The sequence below is a fragment of the Stenella coeruleoalba genome (assembly GCF_951394435.1).
Source record: "Stenella coeruleoalba genome assembly, chromosome: 12".
Lineage (NCBI taxonomy): Eukaryota > Metazoa > Chordata > Mammalia > Artiodactyla > Delphinidae > Stenella > Stenella coeruleoalba.
This window is the reverse complement of record NC_137158.1, coordinates 82,856,105-82,868,039: the sequence shown is the minus strand read 5'-3', so window position 1 is coordinate 82,868,039 and position 11,935 is coordinate 82,856,105. Positions and strand designations below refer to the sequence as shown.

Here is an 11,935-nt window from a genome sequence, read left to right as displayed (position 1 = left end):
TAGAATTTGCAAACCATCTTGAATCCAGACAAGAGCTCTGACCGGGAGACCACGATTCGCATCGTACTCGGCAAGCGAGGCCAACATTGTGTGCGTTTCCCCGCGACACCTTAGCTAAAAGGTTGGCTGTGTGAGTGAGATATGAATATATTCATTTCCTGGACACTCAGTTTACTACAGAAGATCAACAGGGCTGTGATACGTGAAAGTGCTCGGATTTCTCCCCGTGTGGTACAGAGGGAGGGTTGTTGTGGGGCCAGCGTGAGGCAGGGACCCCCTCACTGGAGGGATGTCACAATAAATACAGCATCTTGCCCTGTGACTTGCTCGGGGATCTCGGCGTGGACGGGGAAGTGCATGGCTGGGAGTTGGTCTGACCAGTTAAGGTCTGGACCAAAGGCTGGTCGCTTTCTAAAATAAACTCACCCTTTGACTTTTGGTCGGGGTTGTGCTGAGCTGGGCCCAACCTTGCTCAGTGGCGTCTGAGCAGCGCAGGAGACAGCACTGGGACTTCTCTCCCCAGAATAATGCCGACGATGGACGACATCCTAGAACACATAGGGGAATTCAACTTTTTCCAGAAACAAACATTTCTCTTCCTCGCTCTGCTCTCTGCCGCCTTCACCCCCATCTACGTGGGCATCGTCTTCCTGGCCTTCACCCCGGACCACCGCTGCCGGAGCCCCGGGGTGCCCGAGCTGAGCCGTCGATGCGGCTGGAGCCTGGCCGAGGAGCTCAACTACACGGTGCCGGGCCCCGGGCCCGAGGGCCAGGCCTTCCCCCGCCAGTGCCGCCGCTATGAGGTGGACTGGAACCAGAGCGCCCTCGGCTGCGTGGACCCGCTGGCCGGCCTGGCCGCCAACAGCAGCCTCCTGCCTCTGGGCCCCTGTCGGTACGGCTGGGTGTACGACACGCCCGGCTCCTCCATCGTGACCGAGGTAGGCGATCGTGGGACTTAGAAGGGATGGAGAAAGCAGAGGGTGCAGTTTTTCTTAAGGATGAACCCAGGGAGGGCCAGGTGTGCTCTTTGGACTCAAAGTATCTTATAAAAAATAAACAAACAAATTAATTAATTAAATAAAATAAAATCCTAGTTTTCAAGAAAACATACAGCCTCTTATCTGTCTGGAGTTTGAGCAGGTGAGTTTAAGCTTCAAATTCTAACAATAATGATTGTAGTGTATGCAAGTCTCAGCGGTAAGAAGCAAGCAAAAACATCAGAATTCCTGGGAATTATGCCAGGAAAGGGAACATTTTCACGCCTCCTCTTTTTCTGGAGGCCCTGACTTCCCCTCCACTCTGCCATGGTACAGATGGACACCCGACACCTCATGGAACTCACCTGAATGGGTGCCTTACTGTGATACAGTGTACTTTTCTCTCGATGGCTAATTGTTTTCTCTTCAATTTGCTCGAAGTATCCGTATCAAACCATCTGGGGTTGGAACTTATGCTATGGTACTATTATTTTATTAAAAACTACACTTGGCATTAACATCTAATCATGAGGCCTCTTTTCAATGGATAGAAAGAAAAAATGGAGACTTGCTGTTTTAAAATGTTTTCTTGGAATATAGTTGATCTACAATGTTGTGTGAGTTTCAGGTGTACAGCAAAGTGAATCAGTTATACATATACATATATCCACTCTTTTTTACATTCATTCTTTTCCCATATGGGCCATTATTACAGAGTATTGAGTAGCGTTCCCTGTGCTATACAGTAGGTCCTTATTAGTTGTCTATTTTATGTATAGTAGTAAGACTTGCTTTTATTGGAGACAAAGCAAAATGGGGGGATAAAATTATTCTGCAAATACAAAGAGAGCCAGGTGCCTGGCTTAACTTAAAAGGACCGCTTGGATGACGTGAAGATATTCTGTACAGGTGTTAAGGTAGAAGAGCCATTTGAAGGATCTAAAACGGTCTGATAGTTACATGAAATGTGGAGGAGTGAAGATTTAACACCATAAAATTTTTTTTTTTCTTCTACACTGATTCTTTATTTCCAGCCTCCATTGGCTTAGCATGCCTGTGATTTTTGATTAAACAAAATCATTAAAAAGTAGAAATAGGGCTTCCCTGGTGGCGCAGTGGTTGAGAGTCCGCCTGCCGATGCAGGGGACACGGGTTCGTGCCCTGGTCTGGGAAGATCCCACATGCCGCGGAGCAGCTGGGCCCGTGAGCCATGGCCGCTGAGCCTGCGCATCCGCAGCCTGTGCTCCGCAACGGGAGAGGCCACAACAGTGAGAGGCCCGCGTACTGCACAAAAAAAAAAAAAAAAAAAAAAAGTAGAAATAATGTTTAACCAAGTATCTGGGCATCCTGTGATTCAGTCAAGTTGACCCATGAAATTAACCATCACAGGAAGCCACCTGCTTCTTAAGGCCTGGACCCAGAAAATAGCAAAGTATAACTTCCAGCACATTCTGTTGGTCAAGTACCATCAACTTTTAAGAGGCTTTTGCAGCGTGGTTCATCTCATTGTTCATACAGAGATAGGAGACTGAGGCCCAGAGCAGAGAAAAATTTTGCCCAAGGCCACAAAGTGAGAAAGTTCGTCCTTAGCCCTAGAAAGGGGTTTTCTCCCGACCTCCAGGCCAGCACCTGTGGCTCCCCAGCATCACCTCCTGTTCCAGGTGAGGACAAAGGTAACAGCCATTAGCAAGATGCTAATTTAAAGAGACACTGAACAGCCTGGCTCCCTTAGGGCAATGCTTGTATGTGTCCACACACCTATTTAATAAAATTACAGAAAGAAATGGTTGGTGCACAAGTAATTACCCAATTTCAGCTCATTTAGCCAAAACAGAGTTCAGCCTGATGACATACTGCCAGATGGAATGCTAAACAGACTGCAGGACAAATCTTCGGGGTTGTGTAAAGAAAATTAACACAAGCAAGAAAAGAGTTGGTTTATTGTCATCCAGTCACATCAGTGCCATGCAAGGAATACCTCCTGAGTTCCCTGGGTTGAGCTGTGTCTAACAGAATTTTGTTTTCTTTCCCTCCCAACCCGGGACACCCCTGGCCCCTCGCAGTTTAACCTAGTGTGTACCAACTCCTGGATGCTGGACCTGTTTCAGTCGGCTGTGAATGTAGGATTTTTTATCGGCTCTGTGGGTATCGGCTACATAGCAGACAGGTAGGTACAGTACAAAAGTGGTGGAATGTAAGCCGTCCAAGGAGAACGCTTGGGTTCACCTGCCCCGGCTTGAATACCCTCCATTCCCAGAGCACACAGGCCACACTTTCCTGAATTGTCGTGACGGTCTTAGATTTCCTTTACAGCTTTGATAAGCATGACCAATGTCTTTATTTTCTAATTCTCTTGGGTCGCAGAGGGATGTTTCAACACTGGGCAGCAGTGTTTCCTTGTGGGCTATCCAGAAGCTTAGAGTTAGAAGGGAGAGTGATAGAGGATTTGATCCCTTTTGTAATCCCAATTCTTTCTTTGGCCTCATGCCATCCACCTGGTCATGCGTCTTCAGGGCCTCTGAGCTCTGTCCCGTCCTCCGCTTGCCTCTCCTGTGCTGGAACCAGGTAGACTCTCCCTTCTGTTCTTACCTGAGCCTGTGGCGTTGCAGGATTCCTGAACTGGGGCCCTGGGGCCAGATGTAATTATATGTATGGAATCTAAGATATAATTTGGTGAAAGGGAAACAGGGTCTCCACACTGGCAGAGGTAACTATCCACTTCCATACTGTCACGTCCCTGGAGAGAGATTAGGAGAGACCCCTCCACATGGAATGTACAGCAGGTGGTCCTCGTACATGGGTCCGTGTCTCCGGGAGCTAGTTTTCAGTGACTCATACTGATCGACCTGTTCCTATGTCTTTTGGTTATCCACTATTTTGTAATTCCAGGTTCACTGTGCTGGAAGTTCCTCATAAGGTGCCTCTTTACTCTGTTGATGATCCATTAGGCATTGTTAGGAGTCCCCCAAAGGGAAAGGAACAGAAAAGTTGGCTTTATACTTGATAAGCACCTTAGGTAATTTGGCCATCAGTGCTAATTATTTAATATTCCTAATATTGGCTGTCTATTGAGTATTTCCCATGTTTCAGGCACCGTGTGCAACATTTGGGACAGTTTCCTCCTCTTTAACCATTAGTCACCTAGTGAGATAGTACCATATAACTCTATAATAAATATACAATCTTCTATAGTTTATTATACGCTATAACTATATGTATTTAATTCTGAAATAAGTGGTAAAGTAAATACACGCTATGCTTGTTCCTTCCCCAGCTATATCTTTGATACAGGTAAACCAAAGGCCGTGAGCTTAATCTGAGATGTAGACAGAACATTTTCTCTGATGATACTACAGTCTGGATTAAAACTTGCAAGTGCGTTAAAGATTAATAAGGATGGCTGACTCAATCACACCCTCAGGGGCGTCTGAACTGTCACAGCCGGGGCCCCCTGTGGCAGCAGGAGGGAGGGAAGGTGACAGTGAAGGCGCTGGGTCACGAGGCGGCCCCGTGCGTCACATCACTTCTGTAACTGTCTACTCAGCCTCCCTTCAAAGGCTCCTTCCGGGACGCTGTGTGGCAAAGAGGCTTGTGAGGTGCAGAGGAAGGCCGTTCGCTTTTACCTTTATTGCCACAGAACTGGCAATAAGGACGGTGGTTTGGAAATGACCCCTGAAGTCTTGAGAGGTGGCCTGACGAGGGTGGTCGGGAGTCCGCCCCGCCCCCTGCGTGTGGCGGTCTGGACCCCTGGCTCCCGGTTCCCTCTCCACTGGCTCTTCCAACGTAAGGAGCAGATTCTAACACTCAACTCGCCAGCACAGAAGTGAGCGAACAGGGGACTGAGCTTCACAGCTGGTTAAATGAATGAGTTGATTATTCCCATCCCGCTCAGAGTAGGAGACCAGTTATCATCCTCTTCCTGACTTAAAATCCCCGGTCAATTATCCACCTTCTTAGATGACCTCATTATTTTGTTCCTATTGTTGAAATCTCCCATGTAAAGTTGACTACTCATTATTCTTCCCCCCAAAGCTGTGTACATCCCTCTATTTCTTTTTCTTAAACTGTCTGAAGTCTGGTTGGTTGCTGCCCGCTTCTCTTCGGTTTGTGTATGCAGGTAAGGGTGCGTAATAAGACAACCACCCTACGGCTCCAGAAAGGACACTATCTATTGCACGTTTAATGCCTATTACTGAATAATTGTCAGGTTTTATAGAATGGAACAAGAATCTCATGGAAACCCATCTGCTGCTACAGATTAAACCAACACTAAATAAAACAGATTGTCAGCTAGGAGGAATTTAAAATATATTGTTACTGAGCCCAAGCTCACTCTGCTTGCCGCTTGACAGGCCAATAAATCGGACACAAAGGAACACGACTTCAACACGACTTCATTCGGAAAGCCAGCAGACCGAGAAGATGGCGGGCGAGGGTCCCCAGAATAACCATCTTATCGGGGTTTGGATGCCAGTTTCTTTTATAGAACAGAGAGGGGGAGGAGATGGGGAAGTAAAGTAAAAACACCATAAGTTTTGCAAATGTCCCCTGGAATGGTCAGCCTCAGGGAGGGGATGTGTTCATTTCTTCTTCCTTGCAGCCATCGGCAGGTGGACAGGGTCCGGATGTTTCCCTGAACAAAGGCACTTTGGTTTAACATTCAGGCAGAGGGGCAGGGTTCCCTGAGGCAGGCTGTTGTGTATAGACAGGATCCTTTTAGTGGACAAAAACAGCAGAAAGCAAAGGTTAAAGTAGAAGAAACAGATCCAACATGTAGTCAGACCTGGTTCTCTCCTGTAACAATATGACCTAACAGCTGATGAAGGTGTCTTTTAGAAGAAAGCCAGGAGCACATTATGAGCAGGTTATAATAAGAATACCGAGCCTTACACCAAGTCAACTTTCAGAAGGTCATCTTTGCAAGTAGAAGGAGGGAGAGACGGGGGATATATGCTAGAGATTTTGAAGGTAAACCTTTTGTAAGATGTCTAATTTGTTTCATCATTCAAACCTCCTAAAGAATGATTTTCAGAATCACCTGACTCCAAAACAGTAATCTCTCACCAATTCAAGGTTTTTTTACTCTAATGGTCAGTAATTTAGTGTCAGGCTTGTAAATGTTTAACAACTGACTCTCTGAAGGAAAAAGCCTCAGTTTGCAGGGTTTGTTGATCTCCGTGTTGTCAAGGCTCCCACGGTGGTCCATTTCAAGCTACCAAAGTGAGGTCACTGAACACAGAGTTGGCTAGAAAGATGCGCCATTCTATGGTATTTCCACCATACAACTACAACAGGTAGACATAAAAAACTTCCTGAGCATAGACAATGGTCAAACACAGTAAAATAATTAGGAAGAGATAAGTTTTGCATATTTATTACACGTGCTTTTAACATAATTTACTTTATTGTAAGTGTGTGCTTTCATTTTTAATAATGGCTGTGTTTAACAGTCAGCTCACAAATTTTCTGAAAGTCTATCAATCAGCTCGCAGGAGCCAGAACTGCACTGCCCAGATTTCACAGCGGACCGAGATCAAGGCAGAATCAAAGTCCCAGCGGGTCGCAGTCAAACTTACTCAACTCTGTGGAATCTTTCAAAACTAGCTCTCCCCTACCTGCTATGCGCCAGTCATTTTACTGGGCATCCCTGTGTGTTACATTTCACTTAGGATCATAACAGCCTTTGAAAGGAGAGTGGATTATCCCGTTTGCAGATGAGGAAACGGAGGCTCAGTGAAATGAAAGCAGTGCTTCCCAAATGGTAACGTCCATAGTAACCACCTGGGGGTTTTGTTAGAATTATGATTCTGATCCAGTGGGTCTGGAGTGGGCCTGAGAGTCTGCATTTCTAACCACTCGACGGTGATGCTGAGAGCCCCAGACCTCAGTCTCAGTAGCAGGTAACTAAAGGACTTCTGAAGCCAGCAGTCCTGGAGTTCACCCCATTCTCTTTTATTTGCTCTTCGTCTTTCATTTAACCACTTAAGTGGTTCTGTTGTGGGAGGGTAGGAAGGGGGGGAAGGTTCTCGAACCACTCTCCCAAATCTCCAAAATTTCTTCCAGCCCTGCCTCAGTGTGTTTTTAATTTAATTTAATTTAATTAATTTATTTATTTATTTTTGGCTGTGTTGGGTCTTTGTTGCTGCGCACAGGCTTTCTCTGGTTGCGGCGAGCAGGGGCTCCTCTTCGTTGTGGTGCACGGGCTTCTCATTGCGGTGGCTTCTCTCGTTGCGGAGCACGGGCTCTAGGTGTGCGGGCTTCAGTAGTTGTGGCACACGGGCTCAGTAGTTGTGGCTTGCGGGCTCTAGAGCACAGGCTCAGTAGTTGTGATGCACGGGCTTAGTTGCTCCTCACATGTGGGATCTTCCCGGACCAGGGTTCGAACCCGTGTCCCCTGCATTGGCAAGCGAATTCTTAACGACTGCGCCACCAGGGAAGTCCCTGCCTTATTGTTTTAATAGCACTGTGTCTTTATGTGAACATGTCCCCTAGTGAAGCTGCTCTGCATTGGTAGATTTGATTCTCTGAAGGCTTCCACGCACTGAGTTTCAGATGGTGAATGTTCCCTCTCATCCACCATGGGATTTTGTCCATATACTGGAACATGATTATGGTGCTTTGGGATTTGACTGAGTCAACTTTGGAAGTTGAAGAATTATCACTCCAGCACATACTTATAAATTCTTTGAGGGTAAAGGGAGAGGTTCAGGAAGAAAGGCTAAAACATTGTGCTGATATGACTTTGGAAGGCTGTGGATAAAAGTCCAGGGGGTACATGTTTACAGTGGGGAACCACTGACTGAGAATTTTACAATGATGTGGTCAAAACAGGGTTTTAAGAAGTTTAGCAGTTTCCATTAATTACTAATGAGACTGCTTGATCTTTAAATTTCAGATTTAGAGCATTAATAATCCCAAGTAATTGTTAACAATGTTGGGGATTCTTTTCAAGTGGTCAGTTAGCATTGAAATGGTCACTAGAGCACAAATTGCCTAAAGGAAGAGCGGCAATTAACAAATGTCCAGCCGCATCAAACGTGCACTGCTAATGACGTGGCAGCGCTACTGACCTGCAGTTTGAAGTGGATAAACAAACAAAAATGAAAGAAAACATCGCTTTGCATGAAGAATTTTTAAAATATCCACTAACAGCTAGTTAGGGCGTCTTTTAGAACAAAACCAAGAGGACATGAAGAAATGTGGAAAAAAAGAGACTGAACTTCAAGTCAGCTTTCTGAGAGGCAGCTTCGCAAAGGGAGGGAGGGAGGGAGGGAGGGAGGAGGGCTGGGTGCGAAGCTCTTTAGGTGTAATACCGCACTGAATCCCCTGGTCAGGCTGGGTCAGATAGCTCTTCTCCAGATGAAGAAACAGAAAGGCCGCATAACTCGCCCGACATCCCAGTCAGCGGTAAGGCCGAGGTTAAACCCAGGTTCCCACGATTCCGTCTACTCTGTGCACTGAGACACTCCCCAGGTCCCTAAACCGATGGGACCCAAGTCTCAAATAAAATGTGCGGGAGCAATCCTGCTAAGGTACTCCATGGCAAAGGCCTATGGGATGGCAACAGGTGAGATGATGACAGCGCCACACAAAAGACCGTTGCCATGGAGACACACAAATACCATGAAGTCCAAAGGCAGTGTTGAAAATGGATGGGGAAATACATTGAACACGGAATTTTGTTTTTTCTAAAGCAAAAGCTCCTCAGTGGGCAGCTAGCTGAGACTGTTGGTGCAAAGGCCCAGCTCATGTGAAGACAGAAGCCCTAGACGGGCCCTTGGGGCATTCAGCGCTAGGTGGCCTGAAGAATCACCCCCTCCCCACGTACCCTCCACAGTGCGGGGGCTGAGAGGTGCTCCAGCCCAGGGTGAATGGGCCTCACTGGGCTTCAAGTTTATACATAGTGCCCTGGTGCAAAGTCCTGATGGAACTGACCTGAAGCCAGGGATTCTCTTGGTGGGTATCCGTCTGTACCTCCTGAATGTCCATCATTCAGAGATAACCTCCACTTTAGTTTAGAGTTCCATAACTTCCGTGAATTTTCTACAACCCTCATGAATCTAATCTAATTCCATTCCGTCTCTTTGTTTTCTCCCTGCAGGTTTGGCCGTAAGCTCTGCCTCTTGATTACAATCCTCATAAATGCTTCATCTGGAGTTCTCATGGCTATTTCCCCAAACTATACATGGATGCTAATTTTTCGCTTGATCCAAGGACTGGTCAGCAAGGCAGGCTGGTTAATAGGGTACATCCTGAGTAAGAACGCTTGTGATTCTAGCTGTGGGGGACACTGCTGGCAAAACATAGTCAGTCACGTGAGGGTAGCTGCCCAGGAAAATGGACTCAGCTTCAAGACAATGTTGAAAGATTTTTTTTCTGTATCAAAAGAATTTCTGAAATCTTTTCAGTAAACTCATTCTGCATTCCTCCTAGAAAGAAAACAATGAAGCAGGAATGAGAGTAAACATCATGCCATCCAAACTCTTATATAACTCTTCAGGAATTTTTGTTTTCTGTGCCCTGGGGTGTACCGTAGAGAGGAAATCCAGCCCACCAGGCTTTACAGAGAGAAAATTCATTGATGAGAATATATTAGATTTATAAGGGGCTTTATTAATTTGAGTACATCCATTCTAGCAAACCACAGTTATCCTCGATGTATATGCAAGGAAACCAAGGATAGAAGTACTGTGGTCAATCCCGGTTCCTCAGCGAGCCATTTGTAGGACCAGGAATATCATTTACATCCTACTCATTAGGAACCAGGGTTATGCTTAAGCTCCATGGATTATAAGAGAATATTTGAATTATAACAGCAGAGTATCTGTAAATTAATATTAAGGAGAATTACCACCATAATTAGGTCTTGGGAATTCACTCCATCGTTGCTTGCCCTTCTGCTACATTCAAATAGCAACCACACCAAGGGAAATGGACACTGAAATTAAAAGAATATTAATCAACCTTTCATTTCACACAGGAGAACTAGAATATGTGTGCTTAAAATTTGACCCAGTAAAGTTAATTTGGGGGATTCTATGAGATGAAGAGGAGATGGTGCCTAACACTCTCAGGTGCCTGTCACGGTCGTCACCTGATCTATGTCTGGGCAACAAAGGAGTTAATGTACGCAGTTATTCGATGAGAAATTTGGTTTCTCATACACGTGACATGGAGAAATTTGAATTTAAGTTTCATCCTCCCATTAATTTCTTCTCCAGTCCCTCTGGATGTCCTTAAGGTGCACCTGTCATTCACCTGCTACCCCAAGACCTCATCCATGACCCCAACCACTTTGAAAGACAGACATTTCTATTTATTAAGCATGTACATAATTTTGTCTGTCTTTTTTTAATGCTTTTGGATAATTCACAGTGATTTATAGAAATAATTTTCGGGTGCACTTCTATTTGGTTTACAAATAGTTGAAGTCTTTCACATGATTACCAAACATTTAAAGCAAAACTCTGTGGTTCATGGAATATCTAGAATCTCAATTCTAGAATGTCTGTAATATAAAAATGACTATTTCGTAAATCCGTGTATCCCAGACTTCATACTCCTGCCATGCTGTAGTCATGGGATTGGATAAGGCTGTTTACTATACCATGTGCCGTGTTATGCTCATATACCAGCTCCTGGAAAATAAAAAGCCTGATTCATAGTGTTTTCCAATTTCTAAGTTGTAAATACTCCCACCATGACTGCTTTTAAGATACCAATGGGTTAAAAACCAGCTTGCAAAATTCCTGAAAATTTAAAAATCAGTTCTTGCAAGCCAGTACTAGCTGACTCCAGTCAGCTTGGAACCCCACCACCAGGTTTCCAAGCCATTTAAACACATTAACAGGATTGCCAAGAAAATGTTTAACTCATGGAAGAGGGCAAGTTATATTGAGCTATTCATTTACGTGAAAATCATCTCTGCTCTAAAGTCAATGTTTACCCCATGTAATATGGGATTATAAGATTTTACATTAATTAACACAACAGCAGTAATTATAATAAAATAGGTCCCAAAGAACATTTAAAAGTTTTCAGAGAGCTGTATAGAAAATTCTAGAACTTGGACTACTTTTTGTGTTGGCATTCTAGTTTCCCCATAGTTAGACAGCTAACTCCCTGTTGTACTGACTTGCGTTGACCCTTTGGGTTGTCTCTGCAGTTACAGAATTTGTTGGGCTGAGCTACCGGAGAACAGTGGGGATTCTTTACCAAGTGGCCTTCACGGTTGGGCTCCTGGTGCTTGCTGGGGTGGCATACGTACTTCCGCACTGGAGGTGGCTGCAGTTCACAGTGACTCTGCCCAACTTCTGCTTCTTGCTCTATTACTGGTAAGTCCCTGTGGAACCAAGAGGAGATAGACTGAAATATTTCATTTAGCTAAAAAGACTGTCTTCCCCAATGCACGCCATCCTTCGAATCTAAGATATCCTTCACTCTTCTGTTTCACAGGAAACCCAGGTCCGTGTTTCAGGGATAAAAATCATAAGCTTTAATCTGTCTTCCCCTCTGGAAATCAGATGTTCTTTCACTTTGAACTTAAGAGTTTTATGACTTGGATCTCACATTTTTCACTTTATTTTTGTGGTGTTTAAAGTAGCTTCCAGTAGCCATGATACCCTTTAAAGAGACTGACAATACTATTGTTCTGATTCTGCCCCCCCCCAGAAGAAACTTCAGGATAGAGAAGAGGAAGTATGGCACTTCTGTCACCACTTCCAATACCATGCCCAAAGCAGACATCCCCAATCAATCACAGCAGTCTTTACCCCAGATAAGGCCAAAATGGAACCCCAGAGAGACCATACCAATCAATCAGAGTTACCAGGGCAAGTGAAATATGTTTGTCACCCCTGCCCAAGGGAAACATGGAACACAGTAAAAACAGAAGAAACTATCAGAAACTCCTAATGCAAGCTTACCTGAGATAAAGCAAGAGGGATGCTAGATTATCA

At 45.0% G+C, this 11,935-nt stretch overlaps 1 protein-coding gene across 1 annotated transcript in view; it reads left to right on the top strand.

The window, feature by feature from the left end:
• Positions 1-527: 527 nt before the first annotated feature.
• Positions 528-11,935, top strand: part of SLC22A2 (solute carrier family 22 member 2) — a gene marked incomplete at both ends in the record, with an annotated part of 28,021 nt that continues 16,613 nt past the window's right edge. The window contains 4 exons of the mRNA XM_079938651.1: positions 528-938; positions 3,041-3,144; positions 9,079-9,233; positions 11,143-11,311. Of these exons, the coding sequence (XP_079794777.1) occupies positions 528-938; positions 3,041-3,144; positions 9,079-9,233; positions 11,143-11,311 (839 nt within the window). The remainder of the gene's footprint in view (positions 939-3,040; positions 3,145-9,078; positions 9,234-11,142; positions 11,312-11,935) is intronic.